Source organism: Psittacula echo (genome assembly GCF_963264785.1).
Source record: "Psittacula echo genome assembly, chromosome: 8".
Taxonomy (NCBI): domain Eukaryota; kingdom Metazoa; phylum Chordata; class Aves; order Psittaciformes; family Psittacidae; genus Psittacula; species Psittacula echo.
Genome location: NC_137744.1, coordinates 6,599,876 through 6,623,300, shown reverse-complemented (window position 1 = coordinate 6,623,300; position 23,425 = coordinate 6,599,876). Strand labels below are relative to the sequence as shown.

Sequence of the window (23,425 nt, the reverse complement as noted above, 5' to 3'; positions counted from 1 at the left end):
TGCACTGAAAAAAAGCCTTATTTACTCCAGAACTGCTGTTTCTGTCCACTGAAATGAATGCGTATGCAATACCAACATGCAGTAAGATTCTGTCTTTTTATCCCTCATGGAAGCAATACCTTTACCTTTCCAAAGCAGGAGTTTAAGCTTGATATTCAGCTTACGCAGTCTGTTTTGCTACTATCCAGAGCACAGCAGTAGAACCAACAAAGTGGTAATTACTTGCAACTCAGCCAGGGGTGGTCTGAAGTTAGTACGGTGGTCTGCATATCTCCGGATGGTACTATCCAAGCATAGACAGAAAACCCCATTAAGTCCTGTTGAAACTCTTGGAAGGTCAAGTGTGACACTGAGAGTTAAGCTTACACTGGATTGTTTATTTTCCTGGCATCTTATTTTCCCCAGATGTGCAGTAGGAGATTATATTTTTACTTTAAATTGCCTGATTAAAACATTCCTGGAACACTCATTTGGCATCCAGTCAAGCTGAGATGCTCTGTTCCTATCTTCACTGACCCCTGTGGTCAGAGAGAATCTGCATGAGAAAGTTTGGTCCTGAAAGCTGAAGTCCAAGACCAAAAATGTTGGAGTGAAAAGTATGTCACAGGTAACTGAAATATACGATTGATGAAGTGAAATATAATGGGTACTCTTTTTCTTCAGGGCCCAATGGGAGTTCCAGGATTTCAAGGCATCAACGGGATCCCAGTAAGTTTGCATATATAAATATAAATCACCAGAATTTAGTCACAACCAAAAGCACATAAACACAATGAGACTGTCCTAGCACATACATAGTGTATCTTGAAAGTGGTTACTTCTCTATGGAGGGAAATGGCAACATTTGCTAGTCTACCTGGTGATCCCATGCTGTTTCATAAGAGGTTTGATTCTTTTTATGGGATGATAGGAAGTTGATCTGTATCAGCAAGTGAGCTGAATTATGTGGGAATCCACTGCATCATTGATAAGCTTTTCTTTCAGCACCATGTCTAGAAAACACCATGTCATGAAGTCATGGAGTTGGAAGGGACCTCAGACAGTCAAACAGGCATGATCAGCTCTGCTTCAGGCCATTTTTAGTATGTGTTTCCTAACCAATTCTTAAAACTTGGAGATGGAGACTAACTTCTGTATTAGAAAAGCTTTGCTAATGCCTAACTTGAGTCTCTCTCCAGTTTAAACGTTTTAGTTCTCATCTTACTCATGATGAACAGAGAGATTATTTCCCTATGCTTTGTAGTAACCTTCTTGTATGTGCTGTTACCAGGTTTCTCTCAATCTTCTTACAATGTGAATGAAAACAGTGGTTAGAGCTGAGGCTTTCCAGGGTACTTGCTTCTCCAGTAGGTGCTAGTGCTGGTTTAGATTTGAGCCCTTCCAGAAACCTATGACAGGAAAGAGACAATTGCTGCATTTTCAGGTGATGGGGGTAGGTAACCACTTTCCCTGACCATTATGACTTTTTTCTCTTATTCTTTAGAACTGTGACATTCCAGTGTAGCTGTTTCCTTTACCATTCAAAATATTATGTGCCAAGAGTGTTTTGGCCAGCTTTCTTTTGCTTTGGTTTTCCCCAGTGAATTTTGCAAAGATTCTTACACGCTCTTTTGCTCAGGGGAGTTTTAGCTGGGATAGCTTTTAGAAGTTGCCCCAAACGTCCTTGCTCTCTTTACTGGTATTAGAATTCTTTTCTTGTTGACATTTTTCCATCTTCTGTGTCCTTGTGCCTTCAGACCATACTCATGCTCTTTCTCATCTTCCCTACTTCTTCAGCTGGCCAAGTGCTCCAACAGTTCAGCAGTGTTTTTCTTACTTCCTATCAAAAAATGGAATTGTTTTGCTAGATTGGCTGAAAATGCACGGTTGGCCTTGTAAGAGCTTCCTTGGTTCCAGTTCCTTCCTGGCCGTTGTCCTTTTCTCCTCCTCTGCTCATCCTTCCCTGTTTTCTCTCCTGCTCTACTCCCTCGCTGCTATTTCCTTCTTTTCTCACCAGCCAGCTCTCCAGGTCTGAAGAGAACAAGCTGTTCCCATAATACTTAATTAAATTGAACACACTGTGGGAACATGCTGTTCTCAGGGTATTATTTCAGACCAGGCTGTGGAGAAAGGGGATTCCCAGCAATGAGGGGAGGCAGAGATACAGTCATTGCCAGGTAGTTGGCAGCGATGGGCATTCCAAAGAGAGGGCAGGGGAGGTAGATGAGAGAATCCAAAGCCTCCAGCATATGCAGATCTACTCTATCTGCTTTATTGTGTTTTGCAGGTGGGTGAATAGGAAAAGGCAGCTTGTGCTGCTTGTGAACAGCAAAGTGCTCACCACTGTGGCTCTTCTGTGCCACAACACTGCCCCACAGAAAATGCGAAAGGGAAACTGGTTCCTACTGTTTATGTTCTAGCCATTGAAATAAATACTTCCTTTCTAGGGTGAAAATAGCCACCACCACTGCTTCATACTTCTGCCAGTTACATTTCAGGATAGGGAGTAGCTGAGGTTTGTTGTGAAATGTATATGAACACACACATGTTGTATGGATGTGTAAAATACAGAGTAAAGGAGAGAACACATGTGTGCTGATAGATGTAAGAGAATGTAAAATATATTGCTATGTCTGCACAAGGATTAATATCTAAACATGAAGAGAGATTGTTTGTAGCATGCAGGTATGTCAGCGTGGGTAGGTACATTTTAATCAAGGCCAAATGACTGCAAGGCTGTGATTTGGAGGGGAATCCCACTTTTGACCTTAAGGGAAGTGGTGTTCCACAGAGTTCCCTTGGGGAGGTGGAACAGGCTCCCCACGGCACCAAGCCTGTCAGAGTTCAAGGAGTGTCTGGAGGACACTCTTTAGTCATATGATTTAGTGCTAGGTAGTCCTGTGAGGAGCAGGGAGTTGGACTCGATGATCATTATGGGTCCCTTCCAACTCAAGATATTGTCTGATTCTGTAATCTATGTTGTTGCAGCTGGCCTGACTAATCCCTTTAACCTAATAAATACAGCAGCTACATGTGTTTATTGCTAGCCTTTTATGTCACACTGTAGAAGAATCAAATCCTTTTGATTTGATTTGATCAAAAGAAATCAAATCCTTAGCCCAACTCAGGAAGTTTACTTTTTCCTATAGGACAAGATTCAAGGACACCTCTGGCAGAGGCTGGAACTGGAGATGAGAGGTGTATATAGCTTTTCATGAACTGTCCAAGGAGTTCTAGAAAGAAATACTCCTATGAGGAGTGAGTCCTTGTCTGTACCATGAAAGCTAGAGCTACATGGAGAGGCAAAGTTCTGTATTTTAGGATCTCCTAGAGGAAACACAAGGACTTGATGATGGCTTGACTTGGTAAAAAGGTCACTTTGTCAACTGTTTATTCAGTTAGTTTTGTGTTCACCCTTAATTGCATTTGTTTCCCTGTTTTAAATATTTGTTGAGCTTCTATGTTGAGATTGCCTTTGTGCTGTTTGATTCATAAGAGTCCCCTTGGGATCACAGCCTTAGTATATGAGCAAGAGTCGGATGAAGCAAGGGCCTAGATGAACAGTTCATGTTTCCTTATCTGTCTCACAGGGAATGTCACCTTCTGTGAAAACAGAGAGCACAAGTGATCTCTCCAGCCTGTGTTTTAACTCCAGTCTGTAAACTAGTCACCCTGCCATGTATAAGAAAAGGCTGTAAAAGTCTTCTGCCTTAAATCAATTGAGGTGCTTGTGCTGAATTGACACATCTGCCGAAACAGGAATTAGAGGAGGTGAGAGCAGTGAAGCTATTAACCACTGGGTTTCTGGTCAAAACATCTCTTTAAATCAGTATTTGAAGTCCCTGGGGAAAAGGTTCATTTAAGGCAGAACTTTATAAGTCTCCAGGAAGTCACTTGTGGGTGCTCAGTATCTGCTCAGGTAAGGTTCTTAAGACATTGTGAACTCTAATGGCAGATTAGCTAGGAAGTAGGAAATCCTGTGATTTTGTATTTCCTAAAGCAAAAGAGAGAGGATGTGTGTGTGCCTGTGTGGCAGTCTGTCACGCTTTGGCTCAGAACCACAGACATGGATGCCATGGGGATTAAATGACAGGGCCACAGATTTATTTAATACACATAAGAAATCGCTGTGATTTATTTAATACCTAAGAAATCACTGTAGTCACCATACTTTGTGTCCCCTCTTTGAGGCCACTCCTCACATACAGAGAGGATACCAAAATCCTTTGGGCTGCTTGCAGACTGTGTTGGTACGAGAGTCAGGAGATCTCACCCAAAGTGTTTCCCAAGATGTGAGGCCATCAGTGAGCTGCCTGCCACAGGCTGGATCTTGGCCAGCTCTAAAGGATTAGCAGCTTGGCTCCACCTTATCTTGCTCTAAGGGGCAGATGTTGGCTGTTGAGCTTCACTAAACCTTGCAGCTGGTCACCTTATGTTGTAACCAGATACATGTGCACTTGTCCCACATCGCTTCTGGTTTTGTTGATGCTGTAAACAGGGTGAAAGACCTGGTAGCCATTGCTCACTCTGGCCTCTCTCTGCAGTCACAGCCTGTCCTATCAGAGACTTGCTGCTCCTGGCTGGGACATCCTGCATGGATGCAGGAGGGTGGGTTGCCTCTGATTTGTTTTAGCTTTGGGAACCAAATGAAATAATTTCTAAGAGACAAAAAGTGGCAATGAATTGGTGCTTCAGCCTTCTCCTGTTGCTTTACCAGGGCTTGGCAAGTCTCTGCTTGCACAACACACATGGGTGTTTTGACAAACAAACTTTAATCATCATGGCAACTGGTACAATGTATGTAGTGCTGCCTGATGCTAATGCTTTGGGATGACTTCATTCCATGTCCTCAGGCTTTGTTTAATCTCAAATTTATACTTGTCTGAGTGAGCTGCTTTGGTCCTGTAGTGGAGACAAACTTCACATTCATTCAGTTTGCACCTTTTTAATGGACAGAGGGCAGATCTTTGTTCTCTCCCCTTCTCTCCATTTTGTTGGCACAAGTCACAGTGCAGGAGTCAAATGAGCTGGACCAAGGAGCTCTTCTGGCTGAAAATTAACCCCATTAAGAAACAGAACAGTTATATCTCTGCTGTGTTGGTTTCCTGCTCCAACTTGCCCATCCTGCCTGTGCTTACACCAGCAAAGGGAAGACGTAGGTGTGAGTAAGCAGGAGTGTGCGATGGCTCTCCTGGCAGCAGCTGAGACCAGTGATCAGCTTGAGTATTTGCATAACTATGACCTAACTTGCTCTGCATCCTTGGGAAAGTCACTCTGCTACTGTGTACCCCCAGCTTTTCATGCGTAAAATGAAGATTATAGCATTCCCACATTTTTGCAAGGCATTTTAAGATCCTCAGATATGAGACTTTACGTTACTGCAAAGTTCTTCCTGAATTTGGTCAGAGCATGTGCTATTGGCTTGGACTGGGAAGACCTTTAGCAACACAAATGTGTTTTGTTTTATCAGGCTTAAAACATGAAGGATTGTTACTGTTCTGTTTTATCTCCATTTTATCCATGTTTGTTTTTTTTAACTTTCCTAGTGTGAGTCATGACTTGTTTAGTGCCATATCTTAAGGGTGAATCTTTAGGATCAAACAAAAGTACTTTTGGGATGAGTCAAGATCTGGGTGTTCTGAGCAGAGGGAGAGAACTGTCAGTTACTGATACTATCTCCATGAGTTTTAATTTTCTTCCTACACAAAACACTGTCTTTGAGGGCCACAGAACTAATTTCTGTGAAAAGGAGGCTAGAATAAGGAGCTCCTTGAAACCTGGCTAGTGTGACTGACAGTTCTGCCTTTCTGTGTTCTGCCTACACATACCCATATGACACTGAAGAAAAAGTAACCAAAGTCTCAAACTTTGATCTCCTTTGCACCAGTACCATGCTGAGTAAACTCCAGTCAAATTAATTGAGCTATTAATTTGGGCAAGAGAGGTGTGAAATCAGAATTAGGTATAATTGTATTCTACTCTGCTTGGTTAATAATTGACCATAACAAATAATTTCCTTTAAATGTTGCTAGTTTAATTAGATCTTTCTACCAGTTGCTTTGCCGAAAGTTTTAAGTTTAATACATCAAGAAAAGCTCTTTTCCTTGAATGGCCTGGTGCTGGAGCTGTAACATCTGTTGAACTATGAAAGGGAAGAATCCACACTGGAGAGGAAGAGAAGTCACTGAAACTTTAAGCAGATTGGAATTATAAATGCTCAGTATTGTTGAGTCTGCCTCTGCCCTTGTTTTCACATGAACAACTTCCATTCCTGGTGTCAGGTGCACCCTTGCATGCTGTTTTACACTGTGTTACATGCCATATGTTTCTGACTGTGTTGGGATGAGTATTACCCTTTTGGGGCCTACTCATGCACAAATTATGTACTAAAGAAAATTATCCCTTGGAGAAAAAGGTAATCAAATGAATACAGCCAATGTTCTAGGATTGAAGCTTTGGAGAGGATACACAATGCTGGCTGAAGAAGCTAGTTCTGTTGCAGTCTGCCATACACTGAACTTGAGTGGGAGTTGTGTGTTTCTTTTGTTTTATGTTGCCATTTGGAAGATATCCACTTTCTGAGGACAGTATTACTAATAAAATAGTGCATCCTGTCAGTCATTCTCTCTTTTTCCCCTTTACACAGGGTCACCCTGGGCAACCTGGACCTAGAGGTCTGCCCGGCCTTGATGGCTGCAATGGTACCACTGGGAGTCCTGGTGTTTCCGGATCAGATGGGTTTCCTGGCCTGCCTGGGCTGCCTGTATGTCCCAGCTTGAGTATGGTGTTTTGTAGTCACTAAGCTAAGATTTGCTTTTCATGCCTTTGTTGGAAAAGTAACTCCCAAGTGCTTAGGAAGAACCCTAGCATTGTTAGAGCTCAGTATCATTGTCTCATAGAAAGCCCACTCTGAGGGTAAAGTGGAGGTCCTGTGAATTTATTCATCTGCACTGGCGTCTTACAGGGAGTGGTGCTTTTGAGACCACTTCTGTCTCTGTTTGTCAGGATGAATTGTTTTTGGAGACACCCATTTTTCTTCATTGACTGTAGAGGACAGCCACTCCGTACGCTCTGATTCAAGAGGGTAGGATTAGGTACAAGAACTCCACTTTTAGATGCATTTAGGAATTATAGTCCTTTATAATAATGCATGGTTATTTTTGAAGTGTGAGCAAAAAATATTTGACTTTACATTAAATTATTTGAGTATTTTTTCACATTTGTCGAACCCTGGTCTTACAAACACAGGTTGGGTGACTTGAAATTCATACGATGTTGAAAAATACTCTGAATGACGTTGATACGTATAGGAACAAGAGGGCTGCCCCATGTCAAACAGATTGAAATAGGAGCTTAAAAGTTGTCGAAGACCTAAAATAAAAGGGAAATCTGATCTAAATAGAATAATACCAGAGAAAATACTTGCAGAACTTTATTTTAATAAAGCTGCAGTAAGTTGTGAGTTCTCATAATAACACAGCTCTGACAAAGCTGCAGTGGCACTTCTGCAGTTTAGTGGAGCCAGGAGTTTGCCTTGTCCATTATGCTGGATATAAAGTAATTCAAAACTAAATCAGTATTTTTTTCCTGAGATTTATTTGTGACTTGATTTTTTGTTGTTTTTAATCAGGGTCGCCCTGGCCCAAAAGGCCTTAAAGGAGAACCTGTTTTTGCTCAAGGCAGCCTGAAAGGAATGAAGGTAAGGCTTGTCATCATGTAGGAAAAAATGAAGTACAAGGGAACACTTTAATGTCCTACAGGTTGCAGGGCTGATGCTGCAGATCAGATTGTTCATAATGTTAGAAATGGGTGTCCTGGGTATGTCTGAATACAGAGCTGTGAAAAGGTGGAATAAATCTACAAAGGATTTAGTCCCTCTTGTGGGACTGAATTCCTCAATATTTAGCAGCCTCATGCTTTGTTAAATACTGAAAATATTAAGAAATGTGCTGTCGTATGGCTTTGGTCAAAATTAAGAACTTTTATAACATTCTACGCACATTATATACACTTATAAGTTGTTAAAACTTAGAGATCTTTATTTTCTTCAATATTTATGGGAAATACAGATAATTTGGTATAATAATGCTTTTACATATTTGATATGTATATTGGTTTTGTAATGAAATCTTTTGTAGTGTATTATTCAGTGTTTTTACAATTAATATATTTTTTTCTTCATACCGCTTTAATTTCTCTTGTTATCCATCAATAAAATGGTTGTAATTTCTCTGGAGTTTTGGAGTCCAAAATTTAAATGTGGAAGCACGGATGTAAAAATATTTTCCCATATACACTTGATCTAATATTAACTAACAGCAAATACTTCTATTATTCATATAAAATTTAATGTTCCTTATAGTTTGTTACAATAACATGGTGTAATTCTCACTCATGTATTTATAATTTTTAGGGAGAAAATGGTCTTCCTGGATTGGATGGAATTGCTGTAAGTTACTTAACTTGGGGAATAATGATTTTAAAGAATATTAAGTAGGTAATTTTCCTTGTTTGGTTCTCAAGGACACTCTTCATATTAGTGGGCCATGTATTTACATGTGTGATACCGTTAGCATGAGCAGTTCCAGATGTGTAGTGATATGAGTGAATCCGTGTTAGGGTAGAAGGACTCAGATTTTTGCTATTATCTGTTCACTTTGTCCTTATTCAAATCCAACTCACTTCTACTACTGAATTCTGTTCCTTTGATTTTCAAAATACATCTAATACTATGAAATGGATTTATTATAGTATTTTAATTGGCATACTTAATTAGGGGATATTGTTTAATGTTTCCTGAGACTCACATTGTTGATGGGGTTTGATAGGGTAAGTGCTACACATTCTGTATTTGCCCTATGTGCTTCTACAGGGTCCAAAAGGTTTTCCAGGTCCAATAGGTTCTGCAGGCCCTATAGGATTACCAGGTTTGCAGGTAAGAGACCTCACCTGTTGCACTTGTTGAACAGTTCAAAATGTTTGCAGTTTTCCTTCCTTGTGTTTGTCATTACAACGAGAGTGTGTGCATCTGAAAGGACTGAGCACAGCTTACTTCAAGCACAGAATATTTGAACTTAGGTAATGTGATCTAATCACAAGAGAGAAGGCTTCTCTCTGGAGTAGTGTTCAGGTCAGCAATCATGAATGAGGGCTCCAGCAAAGCCCTGGAGTGCTGTCTACAAACACTACATCATACTGTTGTGAGCACTTCCTTATCTTGGGACTAGAGAGAATATGCTGACTGCTGACCTTTGCATGTTCGGAACCTTTGTCATCATGAAATGTGCTAAAGAGCTGATTTTTCAAGGTGCTGCTAGAGAGTTTCCAATGGGCAGAGGTAAAGACAAACCGCATGTTTGTTGCTTTTGAACTGAAGTTTGCTTTTAATTAACCACAGCACCAAAAGGCTATGCTGTCTATTAAAGACTTGAAGATCATGTTTATCTGTTGCTTTTGCTTTGGGGCAAGAGATCAGAGTCCAGGTACCACTGCAGATCCCAGCATTGTTCCAATTGTGTGCCTCCTAATGAAGTCAAAAGAAATAAAATCTTGGTCTTGTTCACTTTTAGGGTCCAGTGGGTCCCCCTGGGCCACCAGGTCCAAAAGTAAGTACCTACCTGCCTGCCTTCTACTCCTGATCATTGGCTTTTTTAATAGTGCTGTAGGCATAGATGGTGCTGCTGTTGCTGTTGTTTTATTACTTGTTCACCATTGGTGTTTTTCGCTCCTAGGGTAACATGGGATTAGGCTTTCAAGGAGAGAAAGGAGAAAAGGTAGGTGAAATCTGTTATGGAAAGAGCATGAACTGATACCCTAGTGTTCCCATCATAGCTTGGTCCTTTAGAAAGTGGATAGGTTCTAGGATTTTCTTCTTTTTCTTTTTTTCTCTTGGACCTATTAACAGTCCCACTACCAGAGAGTCTTGCTGGTTCCTTACCTGTTGGTACACCACGAAAGGATGGGAGCTTTTTTCTGGATGAAGAGAGGAAGGGGAAAAATGTCATTTCAGCTCAATATTTTCATGGTTATGGAGAAGTGATGTCCTTTGACATCTTAAATCTCTGTCTTTCCATTTCTTTGGACCCTCACCTCTTGTACTGAATTATTCTACTGACTTCATTCTTTTTGGCTTTCAGAATATTCTTTGGGTCAACTGATGTGTAATTTATAGTCTAAGTATCTTAAATGGTGTCCTGCAGACTGTGTGAGAATTTACACTGGCATAATGGGGCTTCTCCAAGTTCTCAATCTGGGGCTTAATTCACTTTGCATTCTACGTCTCTAATTGTTTATTGTTTTCTTTTCTTTCATATTTGTCCCCAAAGTTTTTCTGGAATGTTTTCCTGTTCACTTTAATTTTCAGTCTGATCTTATGACTTCCGTGACCAAACTCTGTGCTAACATTCAGAAGCACAGATATTATATACGTGGATATAATTAGAGTAGCTTTTTCTGATTCAAATCAAACATGTTTTGCCTATGTTAATAGCTTTCCTTTTTGCAAATAGGGTGATGTAGGGCTGCCTGGCCCACCAGGTCCTCCACCATCCACTGGAATACTGGAATTCATGGGATTTCCAAAAGGGAAGCAAGGAGAAAAGGTCTGTAAATGCAGTTTATAAACCCTCCCCCTCCCCATGCTTCTTCATTCAAGGCTGAATGAAGTTAGTAGGCAGTGAGGGCTGCTATATTTCCAAATCAAAATTGTTTTCTGTACTAATTTAATCTACCGGGTGGCTATTGGATAAAAATATTCTTAGCTCAGAACATCGTAGACCACTGGAGAATGCATACTTCTCAGAAGGAGAAGTCTGAAAGCTATTTAAAGAGTTTTGTCATTAATACTAAAACTAAATGAACTGTATTTTGTTTCTGTCAGACCTGTAAAATTGTGTCAACTGAAGCAAAAAACCTAAATCCATTTAAAAAAATAAATGCAAGGCTCCAGCTTTGGCATGATGTGCGCTACTGAAATAATCAGATTTCTCTCCTTTACTTTGTTATCCTGGCATTTAGAGAGATACATTTTTTTAGCTCATCAGTGTTTTTATAGAAGCTGTATAGATCTTGAGTTAAAGATTCTTTACATGCATGAAATTTAGGCATACTGAATTAATGTGGGACCTATACAGGCTGGTTTGGAGCCCAGCCTGAGCTTGCCTAAACCCCTGCATAAGTCATGACAGATACTGTCTTACTTGGTGGAGTTACATTAGTGTGAGGTGATACTCAAACAAATGCCATTCCTTTTGGCTCACTCTTGAATTTGTAAGCAGGACTGTGAAGACATTATGCTGTCTTATCATGTGTTATTTTGCTGTTTTTCACCAAGTATCATCTATGTCCCAGTTCCCTAGATGACGCTATGATATGCCTCTAGTTTGACTTCCAGCAGTGGAGGGCAGTAGAGCAATTCCCAAGTAGAGGTCTCTAAAGCCATGAGATGTAGTAACAGAGAACTTGTTCCATGCACCAGCACTGTGCTGAGGGATGCTATATCTGGCACACGATGACACAAGTCAAGTATACTTGCTAACAAACAAATTACAAGGCCTTACTTTAGGAGTCAGGAGCATGATGGGGGGATTGGAGAAAAGCACAGTGATTTATTGTGTTTACCTCTTCCCCTTGTCAGGGTGAGCCAGGCCCCCAAGGATTCCCTGGAGAGAAAGGATTGCCTGGCATCCCGGTAAGACAGAGGAGAAGTTTTGATGCATGCCTAATGTGATTTAGGTGGTACAACACCCTGTGAATAGCTCACAAAGTCTCTACAGGAGTTCTAGGAACCAGAGTACTTTGAAAACCTGATAAAAAAGTCCACAAGACTTTTTGAAGAGTGTAACTGCAATCTGATCGTTTTCTGTCCTGGAGATACAAAGAAAATAATGTCCTACTACCGAAAGAAGATAATGTTGTCCTACTACAGACGTTACAAAGCAACTGTTATTTCAAGTGCATGTAATTTGTAGTTTGCAGGAGACCTGCAAGTAGCTGTACCCTTTACATGGCCACTTGATGGCAGTGTTTGTTGATGTCCCCCAGAGCTAGACATATTTAAAACAAAAATTAATCTTTTAATTACGTCTAAACATATTCTTGTTATTTTACGGTAAAGCTGTGAAGAACATGCAGGTCTTTCTGTCTAGATATATATCCAGTTTTAAAATAGGCTGTTTAACATTAGTGCTCGTAAACTTAGCAGTGTGTAGCATCTTCTCTGTATGAATCAAGAACAACAGTTTATCCCTGGATTCCAGAGAGTTATTTCCCAGCTTATAACCTTTTGTAAACACAGGTTATTTGATCAGTTTAGGGAATAAATATTTTGTGGAACTTCTGACTAATAAGATAAATTGTTTGCCAGTTCCTTCAGTGTACAGATGTTCTTAGTAGGACGTGCAAGAGAAAACTGTACATGAAGCACAGTTTATTAGCCTTTCTGGAAAGGTGCCATTATCTGCATGTTTCGCTTTATGCATCACAAGAGGCCCATTTTAGCTGGTGGGGTTGAACATATGTGTGAATTTAACCATAGCTATAAGATATTTCAAGATTGAAGCCTGAAAATTGCTTAACTACTGTAACTCTCCCTGAAATTAAATCCTAGTGTTCTCTCTCTGGGTTTGATACTTCTTGCTGACTTGGAAAAGCACCAAACGCTTTCAGTTGTTGAGTGTGAAAATGCTTGTTTTGTGTCATTTGTAGGCTTTAGAAATGGAAAAGAGTGCTCTGAGCAGTCCCTTGAGCTGCTGCTGTTAAGAAATGAGATTTGAAATAATTTCTAAATGTAAAATACAGTACAGAGTAGCAGTGGCAAACTGCTGTTTATAGCATGGGGTTACTCGCATTTGATACTGAGAGATCTGCCATGGTTTAAGTGGATAGAAGTCATGAGAATGAAGAAGATAATGTACTGCACATACTGCCGATTTGGTTGATACAGGTTTTCTTTCTGGTGCAAAAGAGTCCCAGCAGAAACAGTCTTTTCTCCTTCTCTCTCTGTTAATAGATGGGTTTGTGCTCATTTTGTTGTAGGGCTGTGCTATTCAATTCCAAATATGTCTCAGATTTAACACTGATTTTTTTCCTCAGGGCTTTGGAGGTATTGGAGAAAAAGGAGAAAAAGGTGTGCCTGGCTTACCAGGTGGCAGGGTAGGTAATTTTGCAAAGTCTTTAAATGCTTGTTCTCCAACACATGAAATGGGCCTTTGATCAGCAGAACCATTCCCAAAGCATGTAGGAGTCTCAGACGTAGGACTCTATCCCATAGTAGTAGGGGTGATACAACAACAGAACCAGGAGGTCCAAATGAAGATAATAAAGAGGCCTTGCAGAGATTTTAGGGAGCTCTTAACCAGTACCAGATCAGTCATGAGAGAACACAGCTGTATGTGTGAGAAACAGGCAATCTGGCAATAGCTGTTGGTCTAACCCGTCACTGGGAGTTAACAGCATGCTCAATCCCATGCCAGTCATAGAATCTTCAAAGCACCATGACCCTGCAGAGATGAGCTTATACACAACAGGAAGACCAAGGCATTTTGTTCTGTATGTGCGGAGTAAATTGTCAAGTTAGAAAGTCTTGATTGTTTCTCATGGCTTTATAATTGCAAACTACCTACCAGACTTCCTAGAAGGTTGAGACTCCATGGCTTACTTACCTTGAACTGCTGATTAGAAAGACAATGGCTGAAGAAGAGAAGACTTTTTGTATCAGTTATTCTGCTGAATTCTCTCAATTATGATTGTTAATATTTGGAGGTGTGGAAAGTCAGTGGTAGCTTCTCCTTTTGAAAGTTTTCCCTTTTTGTTCTTTGGTGCTGAGATATTTGGAGCCTGATACAATAAGACCAGATTGAAATGGAGCTTCTGAAAGTTAATCTTTTTTTGCTGTTCCCAGGGTTTTTTGGGACTGGATGGATCCGATGGGATTCCAGGGAGAAAGGTGAAATTTCTTTTATTTTTTTACTGTACTTAAAGAAGCCACCTAAGTGCTTAAGATTTACTGACTTCCTTATCTAGTGGCTTCAAGTTCTCTGACAGGCTAATACATCTGCCTTATTAAACTAGTGAGAGCTAAGTCGAAGGTCCATGTAAAACTCTGTATCCCTTTAACTGTTGAGTTATCCCTAGATGTCCAGAGGACCACATCCACAAACTGGAAATTGTAATTCCCTCCTGGAATAATCCAGGTTCCTCAACAATACTGTGTATAGCTTATATTGGGGCCTACAGCTGTCTGAGACTTCTGAATCACAGACAAGCTCTAAAGTTAAGGTTCTCTGCTCCAGAGCTCTTGAAATATCCCATTTTGCCTGCAGTGGCAGTGTGATATGCAGTCCATACTGGGCCAGGTTGAGTATGTCACCCAATAGAGAACAGTAGATCACTTCTGTGTAATTTCTAGTCACGCATCCAGACAGGGAATTTTGGTGTCCCTGAGAATGCTGCCAGGAAATAAAGAGCTGGATCTCCCTGTGTTACTTTAAAGGTTTTGATCGGAGGGGAATATTGTGGAAGGGAAAGTGTGGGCGACAAGGAAAATAATGTTCTAGACTCCTCACTCCACAAGCATTTCCACAGTTGTGTGAAAACTCCAAGGTGTCCTGGTTTGGACACCTCCATGCCTGCTCACCAGTTCTCACCATCCTTGCAGCACAAGGAGACTTAAAGGAGATCCCATGTTTTGTGAGTGCTGAGAAATTGATGCCGTCAATTTTCTGTTTAATCCTTCTGCAAATGTTTGGTAGGACAATGAATTAGGTTTGTGATTCAAGTCCAGGTGCTGCAGATGTCTCAGCTAATGAATGCTACTGTCTTACTGTCTCACTGTGTAATAATGTTCCCCTATGTGACTTTGCAGGGTCATCCAGGCGTTCCAGGCTATCCAGGACTGGATGGAGTTGAAGGCGTGAAGGTAGCTTCTCACATGAAAATACTAGATTTCAATTTCTGTACTATATATAGGCAATGTGTAGCAGACATTTGCTGGGTATCTCACAGTGTGGGCAGTCAGACATCTGGAAACTGAGCGGAAAATGGTTGGACGGTAGTTTGTTGTGAAAAACTCTTATCTGCTACCAAGATTTGTGTATGGTTGGCATACATGTGAAATGCTAGCACTGAAGGCCTTTTTTTGTGCAGAGCACATGGAAGTAGTAGTAGTACAGGTTTATGGGCAGAAGAGTATTACTGGAAGAAGCAACAATGTGTACACTGCCTGGTGTTTATATTATAAATATGATGGCAGTTTGGACAATGATCAATGATTTGGACAGATTTAGCACTTGCTATTTCAAAGAGGATTTGGTACTGTTATAGTGAGAGGAAGGAATGCCTTCAGATAGCTGGATAGCAGCAAACACTTTCTCTGAAGCAGTCCTCAGTTTCATCTGAGAGGAAGTAGGTCAGTCAGGACAGCAGGTTAACAGCAGAACAAAGTATATTCTTCACCAAGACAAGGAGTGATGGTTAGTCAGTGAATGACTACAGACATTGCTACCATAACACAGTCTGTTTCTGGACAAGCAGTCTTCCCCTCCATCATCCATCTGAATGCGGTGTGAATCTGTTTTCTTCTACAGGGTGAATTAGGTGACACTGGTCCCCCAGGCCCTCCTATTGTTATTGACAGGGAAGGTTTAGTCATTTCAGGTACATGTTTCCATTTTGTTTTGCAACTCATCTAAAGCCCTTTTTCTGATCGAGCTTTCCCTCTTACCACTTTTCCAAGGGTCTAACTCATTCCTTTTACTTCTCCTTTCATTTCTGTGTTGTTGGTATACAGATACCATTGTCCCATGTTTATAGCTTCAGAGTTTACAATAAACATTTCATCCCCACATTGCAGAATGATATGTTTCAAGGCAGAACAAAATTTAGTGCCTAGGAGGCTGACTGTGAGAGCACAGGGAAGTGCTGTGTGTCTACCTGTGGGTTTACGCACACTTGCAAAGCCCTGTAGCGATAGGTGAGGGATGAAATGACAGGTGATAAGGTGTCATTGGTCACTCAAGATTGACTCAGGAGATGACAGTCTTGTTCGGAAGCATCCTGAATGACTAAGCAGCCCTTTTTCCATCCAGATTTGCCTATCCCACATTGCCCTTTTAGTCATCATCGCGCTTGTAGTAAGCGTGGGTAAAGCTCTTCCCAAATCTTCATTCGGGAAGCCAAGCCATCAATCAATGAAAAATGGGTTCCTTGTGTAGTGTAGAAATGGGTACTCTGAATGTCATTCTGCTTTTATTTGTCATTCAATGTGGTAAGGATATTGTTGAGAAAATGAGCTTGAATAACACCACAGCTGAATGAGACCTGGATGGGAACAGCCTCTGAAGCTATAAAGATAAGGGGACAAATAGTATGATCTCTCCTATTCTCCCTCCTTCACTTGCAGTCAAGTTTGAAACAACCTCTAACAGGTCAGAAGGAATTTTCCCATTGTTGTTAATGTTGATAGCAGGCAGCTGCTAACAGCTTTACAGCCTTTGCTGTCTATGAGATCAGTAGTTGACCGAACAGCCTTTCAGCAGTAATTCTCATGAGATTTTCCTCCTTGTTTTCTGTATTTGTCTAATAGGTGCCCAGGGTGACCCTGGAAACCCAGGAATACCTGGTCCTCCAGGAGATGAAGGGATCAGTGGATTACCAGGACTTCCAGGAGCTCCAGGGTTTCCAGGCTTGGAGAGAGGTAAAGCAGCTGCTAACAGTGCCCTTAGCAGGCTGTTTTGTGTGTTTGTTGCTGAGAAGACTCTGGGTAGTGACCTGGAGATGGTGAAGGTATTGGAGCAAGCCTCTCCCTGCTTCTTCAGCTGCCTGTTTTGCAGACTGCTGTGAATGTATGAGACGTAGCAGGCAGGGATATACACAGGGAAACAAAGTGGAATGGAAGCAGAATTAGTCCCACAATTATTACAGCCCAAGTAAGGCTTCAGGTGTGAATATTTGGTATAGCAGCATACACAGGAGGTTGATTCTTTGATTTCTGTTTCAAATGAGTTGATTGGCAGAACCTTTCCTATATTTTAAATAACAGCAAATGTTTTTGAAATATATTTTTAATGACTTTTCATATTTGCAATTTGGGTAGAAAAAACTGCTGTAGGTAGAACCCATTTGCCCCATCAAAGATTTCACTTGAAAGTTCCTGTTTCACTTGAATGCCATCTGTGAACTCCTTGCCTGCAATGATCCAGAGACTAGGCGCTACTCAGGATATTATCACAATCAAAGATTAATGAAAGTCAGTCTTACATGGTTCATTGTCTGACTGATCAGTGTGACCTTAATGCAGCCCTGTGAAGATTTTTTGGTGACCAAGGGAGCCAGTTGGTGCCTCTGATTAGTGAGGTTTCCTTTGTGTGCAGTTACAAATTGTTCTGTGCTAACATGGGTGCAGTTCAGGGCACAGCAGTTATTCATTAAATGCTAGAATGTGTTTGCTGATGGGGAGCTGATTGTTGTGTCCTTGTTGTCTAGATGGAATGGGTCCTGGAGGGTCTCCAGGTATTCCAGGTGTGAAGGGTGAAGTGGGAGAACCAGGAAGAGCAACGATTGGATTACCAGGCACTCCTGGCAGAGGTGGTTTACCAGGTCTGCCGGGAGCACCAGGATTGCCCGGGTCACCACGTATGTGTATTTTATCGTCTATTTTCATACTGGATTCAGAGTGAAACAAGACAATCATTTATAAAGTTATTTATTTGCCAGTGAGGATTATTCATCTGTAGATCTCAAATGTTTGATTGACACCTCATTGTGACTGTAACTCACAACTTTATATATATGTATCAGCAACCACCCCTCTGAGGTAAGAAAATACAGCTAATTATCGTATGGGGGGGAGTTTCCTGAGAGACCAAGGCACAAGGTTGTGTAGGCACAATTTATGACACAGAGGACATTGAAGTTCCGCAGTAGTCTCCTGCTGGCTTAGATAAAGAGTAGACCATGATCTTATGAGCACCTAGGGTATATATCTAGTCTTGTGAGTAGGTTATTTGGGTACCAGGAGTCAGATAGGATGCCTGAAGAAATAGTTTTCAGGCCTAAGGAAATGTGTTTTTATTTTTTACGTGTTTATGTGTATGGATGCCCTGATTGGATTAATTATGCATGGATTTGTTTTCCTCAGAAACTGAGTATTATCTTAAAAGGGTTGATTTTACACAAACCTTGTGTTTTACCAGTCTGGCATAAGCTGAGTTGAAACAACCTGTTCTATTTTTGAGAGCCAGCCTTTCAAAACCGGGCACGCTGCAGTGATGGAGCCAATGAGCATGGTCTGAAATGATTTTCTGTGGAGAAGAAATAAATGCTCTCTTATCAATAACTGTTTGCTAGTCAAATACAGCTTGTTTTTCTGCAGAGTCTGTAAAGCTCTTGTAGCTGTTTTTAGCTGATGGTTGCAGTTTGTTTCATAGAACATGAGATGGGTGCTGGTCAGCACTCCGTCTTACTGTTGTCACTGAGGGGAAGGGTTTTCGCACACTGTAGTTTTAGATTGTTAGATCACTTTCCACTGCTGTTTCTGTCAGCTCATGTTTCATTCTATTGAGCATATAAAGAAATGTAGAAAATAATGCTACAGCTACAAAGTGAGTTGACCTTTTGCCATTTAGTCTCTTTCCTGAGCTGCAGCAACTTAATGTTTAATGCTTAAAGGGTAGGTAGCCCTGGGGATGGCTCTGCCATGCCAGAAGCAGCAGAGACATTGCTCATGTGTGATAGCTTCTGTGCCAGCAAAAAGGACAGTAGCCAGTCATCTCAATCACCAGTATGTCCCTTCAGCTTCTATGCATATGAGTGTCACTGTCTCCCAGAGCTGTAAAGGCACATCCGCATGAACTGAGTCATTTGCTTTTCTTTATACAAGCTGTTCATAGTTTGGTTAGCTCTTCAGCCAACTGTTAATTCTTTAAAGTGCAATGAAAGAGGAGTAAAGGAGTGAAACTTGCATCCGCATTTTGAGAGTTTTTGCTTTTCTGCATGAGACACTATAAGCAAACATAGGGCAAAGGACTGCAGCTTGTGATACCAACCAGGTTCCAGCTAACTTCCACAGTTGCAGTTTGATCTGGTGCCATTTCTGTTACTTGCATAACTGACATTGTGAGTAATGAATGAGCTGGAAATCCAGCCTTCTCATGGCTTTTGCTTGCCTTATTTCTACATGTAGGCCCTTCATTCCCCCCTGACACGATCCTGGATGGAAGGACTGGGGCCCCAGGGGAGCCTGGACAAAGAGGGCTACCAGGAGCTTTGGGTCCAAAGGGGTATAAAGGTGATTGACTCTTGTTTTGGAAAGAGCCTTTTAACAGTCATTGGGCCTCAGAAAGGTATTTACATGTGGCTGATATCCTAAGGGATGAGGTGGAAGTGTCTCTATGACAAATCACAGGAGGCCAAGATGGATTTAAGGAGCCAACAGCCTTTAGAGTTGTGCTCAGCACTCCCAGCAAAATCCTATTTCCTACTTCCTACTCTGCTCAGGCAAATAGCAGATAAACATCTCATACCCAGGAAATTAGCTAGATAAATTATACTTTAAAGCCATAAGACACAATGAGACTTGGAAATAAAATCTTGTTCAGTGCTTTTTGCTATATAGGCTGGAAATGACAGAGAAACTTAATTTTATTCTCCCCTGTGCTAAAAATGATGAGACTTTGGGTCCCATTGTGTGACAGAACCAGTGGCAAAAGCCATGATGATGCAGATAGCACTGTGCTGTGTGATTGTTTGGATCCAGTTAGAATTCAGGGAAATACAAATACGTCCAGATGAAGGTCATTGTAACCTGCTGTGAGTGGGAGTCTGGATTTGCTTTCTTTAACATAATAACCTTTTTAAAAACATACAAGACTTCTGTCTTAAAACTCTCCTAAAACCATCTGTGTAGGAGAGTCTAAACCTTTGGGAAGAGGTCAAAAAGTGCTGAAGTTGATGCTACACATGTTGATTTGATGATGTGCATTGCATAGAAATTAACCTGGACAAAACCTGGGCTCCATTAGCCTGCCCCATCACCTGAGCAGAGTAGGCACAAAATCAAATCGTATGAGAATGGCTTTGTCCTAATTGAATGAAATACTGCTTTTGGAGCTCTTGCAACTGAAAAGGGGTTTTATTCAAATGCAACTGAATTTGGGGTGTTCACTGTATTTTCCAGGAGAGGCAGGTGATTGTGCTTGTGATGGAGGAGTTACAAGAACTGGTCTCAAAGGCATCTCAGGTCCACCAGGTCCATCAGGAAGCCCTGGTTTGCCAGGGGCTAAAGGCATTGGTGGAGACCCAGGCACTGTGGGTGCACCAGGACTGCGAGGCCCTCCGGTAAGGCAGGAAGAGTTTATATTGTTGGCAGTGAATTAGAGAAGAAAAAGTACCCATGCGCAATTGCAGGTGTTGATTGTAGTTAAAGCAGAACACAGTTTTTAGCATAATTTCTTGTTTGGATCTTTAAAAAAGGAAAAGGGGAAACCAGAACTGATCTGTGAAAAGAAACTGAAAGTAGAGAAATTCTCACCTATAAAAAATGGGAGAAAAAGCTGTTCTTAAGTTCTGAGAACTGTGTATTAAGCAGTCAAGAGAAAAACAGTAACATTATTCACCTCAGGGCTTCTTGGCTAATAGACATACATGGATTAGACCCAGGGTCTTCCTAAATAAGGGCTGGCTGGGGAAGCAGATATACAACTGCCTGGAGAGAAGACCTTGAAAAATCAAGTGGTGGGATCTTTCCACATCGTTGCTCATAGCTGTAAAAACTGTGCCCTAGATGCAGTCTCCTTCTCAACTGCTGTATGCTAAATGTGTCAGTGAGAGTTGAGCTGTGGTTTTATGAAACAGCGCCCATAACAAACAGGATTTTCTAAAGTGCTGAACATTGCTCACGGGTGGTGTTTACTTTGAAAATCACAGTCCATAAAGGTACCAGTCTTTTGTCTTTGGAGTATCCTTATCAGCATCAGTAAATGCAGCACACCAAGTTATGGGAAAGAAGATTCAGTACTTTCTCTGCACGTTCATATTCCTGTTGCTTTATCTTTTGATCTGTAGGCTTCAGCTGGTCAGCAAGGTCTTCCAGGCTTTAAGGGAGAAAAAGGGGACTCGACCTATGCAACAGGCAGAGGTGCGCGTGGGGACCGTGGTGCAACAGCACCCAGAGGACCTTCAGGCATCCCAGGAACGCCTGGCAGGGATGGACTTCCAGGCTTGCCAGGCCCACCAGGCCCTCCAGTAAGTTCACATTGATTTAGCAGCAGTGCTTCAGAATTCAAGTGAGGATCAGAGACAATAGAAAAGGCCTGATTAGCCCTATGGTAAGTCTCCAAATACATAAAAAGCTCACAGTCCCTGTGTGCAGATTTGTCTTGGTCAGGATTAATAATTGGCATTCATTATGCCTTTGGCTGCCCATTCAAAAGATAAACTTCCAGTACTGGAGTAGACCCTAGTGCTGGTTTATGTTGTGTCCCAATTACACTTACAGTTTCATTTATTTTTTATGAGTCAAATCTTGGAATACAAAAATCATAACAATCTTTCTTGTTAAAAAGAAACTAAATGTGTTTCAAAATATGTAATATTTGGCAAAACCAACATAAAATATTGTATTTAATAGTCACTGAGTTTTCCTGCATTTTGAAATAATGATGGATAATGTACAGTGGTTTCCATGTACCTTCCCAGGCCCATCTGAACCTTGCACAGAACCAACTAAACTCTAGTGCATCTGTTAAAATGATAGCTGTGTGTATCCTTTTACATCTCTGACTTTCGGCTGTCATTGTCTTTGCTGTGCACAGGGTGATGGTGGGCTAGGTTTCCCAGGTGAAAAAGGACTGCCAGGATTACCAGGCTCCAAGGGGCATCGTGGAGAAATTGGTTCTTCTGGTGTTGGGTATCCAGGTGCCAGTGGACTCCGTGGGCCGCCAGGTGACCCAGGGGTGGATGGGCTTCCAGGACAAGCAGGTCTTCCAGGCCCTCCAGGTAGGTGTTGCTGGGTCTGCTCTTAATTTGGAGAGGTGCAAAGCTGCTACGAGTCAGATGGCACTCAGCTGACTGCTGTGCTTGTACCCAGGCCAGAAGATGGTGTTAAAGATTTCTCTTTAAATTAATTGAAACTGGTTTGTGAGCTCCCCAGACCTCACACAAAAGTCACAGCTTTCTCAAGTTGTCATGCTCAGGAGGACACAGATAATAAGCAACAAATACTGAAATAGTACTCAAATACTCAGTGTTGGATGGAGCTACCCGCTGCCTACTGCTGGAGCACCATTTAGCACCAACGGCAGTTAGGAGGGCTGATAAAATGAGCTTTTTAAAAAGCACACCCTACTTCATTGTCCAGGTACAACTATTGACTCACTGGTGTCTGAGACTTCGGAAGCAGTGTTCAGAACTATTACTATAGTACTATTCATAGAATCATAGAACCGTGGAATAGTTAGGGTTGGAAAGGACCTTAAGATCATCCAGTTCCAACCCCCCTGCCATGGGCAGGGACACCCCACACTAAACCATGTCACCCAAGGCCTTCAGTTCAGGACTATTCAGTTCAGAACTATTACTGAATTAAGAAGAGCTCCAGATTTTTTTAAACTGTAGTACATTGTATGTATGAACAGGCATTGGGGAATAAAACATTGCCAGGGTAAGTCTGGGTGGAGGGAGTTCAGTTATGACTGAAGCTGATTGCCTCCTGAGGCACCACAGCTTGCTCAGTTGGTGTGTCATTCTATGTACCTTAAACATACCATAATGACAAGTGATAAGTAAATGTAGGTTTGATAATGTTTCGTTTTCATTCTCAAAGTGATTTACATTTGATTTACAAAATCAAATGTCTAAACATTAATGGGAAATGTTTTCCTAACAAAATTACTACAGAGAGCAAGACGTAATGTCTTGATTCCATGTCAGCCATTTAAATGTAATTCAAGATAAACATAATTTTTGTCTTTGCTGCTGCTGGTTTTCAGTGTATTTTCCATTCTATGTATACTTTGGCTTCTAGATTTTTAATTCTCTTGGTATCAGTAACGCAGAATCAATAATATATTTGCAAGCATAATATTATTGCATTGGTTTCTGGGCTGATAAACTGATGTTCTGAATTCAGAAACCTTGGCAGTAAGACCATGGCAGTATGAGGAGTTGGTGGAGGGAATTTAAGCCCAGAGAGTGAGGCCAGAATAGCACTGGGAAGGTTGCACAGACATGTGGGGTGGCGTGTTACCTCACATCAGTGCCATGTTGGGTTGTTATTAGGATGGGGTGAGGAGACAGCCAGTGTTAATGTTCCCCTGGAACAGTCTGCATAAGGTTTTTTTCCAACTCAGGTCACATGCTAAATGCTAAAGGCTTTACTAATTCATAGCTGTGAATGCTTACATCTTTGGTAAATTGCCTCCTACAAAATCCACTTAAATTAAAATTGCAT

General features: G+C 41.3%; 1 protein-coding gene across 1 annotated transcript in view; it reads left to right on the top strand.

Moving 5' to 3' along the window:
- Nucleotides 1–663: 663 nt before the first annotated feature.
- COL4A6 (collagen type IV alpha 6 chain) overlaps nucleotides 664–23,425 on the top strand; it is a 41,355-nt gene continuing 18,593 nt past the window's right edge. Inside the window, exons 1-19 of the mRNA XM_080624703.1 lie at nucleotides 664–708; nucleotides 6,626–6,742; nucleotides 7,610–7,678; nucleotides 8,393–8,428; nucleotides 8,852–8,914; nucleotides 9,549–9,584; nucleotides 9,711–9,752; nucleotides 10,488–10,580; nucleotides 11,615–11,668; nucleotides 13,072–13,131; nucleotides 13,880–13,924; nucleotides 14,843–14,896; nucleotides 15,564–15,633; nucleotides 16,562–16,672; nucleotides 17,461–17,610; nucleotides 19,160–19,264; nucleotides 20,153–20,313; nucleotides 21,040–21,219; nucleotides 21,789–21,972. Of these exons, the coding sequence (XP_080480829.1) occupies nucleotides 670–708; nucleotides 6,626–6,742; nucleotides 7,610–7,678; nucleotides 8,393–8,428; nucleotides 8,852–8,914; nucleotides 9,549–9,584; nucleotides 9,711–9,752; nucleotides 10,488–10,580; nucleotides 11,615–11,668; nucleotides 13,072–13,131; nucleotides 13,880–13,924; nucleotides 14,843–14,896; nucleotides 15,564–15,633; nucleotides 16,562–16,672; nucleotides 17,461–17,610; nucleotides 19,160–19,264; nucleotides 20,153–20,313; nucleotides 21,040–21,219; nucleotides 21,789–21,972 (1,669 nt within the window). The 5' untranslated portion in view covers nucleotides 664–669. The remainder of the gene's footprint in view (nucleotides 709–6,625; nucleotides 6,743–7,609; nucleotides 7,679–8,392; nucleotides 8,429–8,851; nucleotides 8,915–9,548; nucleotides 9,585–9,710; nucleotides 9,753–10,487; nucleotides 10,581–11,614; nucleotides 11,669–13,071; nucleotides 13,132–13,879; nucleotides 13,925–14,842; nucleotides 14,897–15,563; nucleotides 15,634–16,561; nucleotides 16,673–17,460; nucleotides 17,611–19,159; nucleotides 19,265–20,152; nucleotides 20,314–21,039; nucleotides 21,220–21,788; nucleotides 21,973–23,425) is intronic.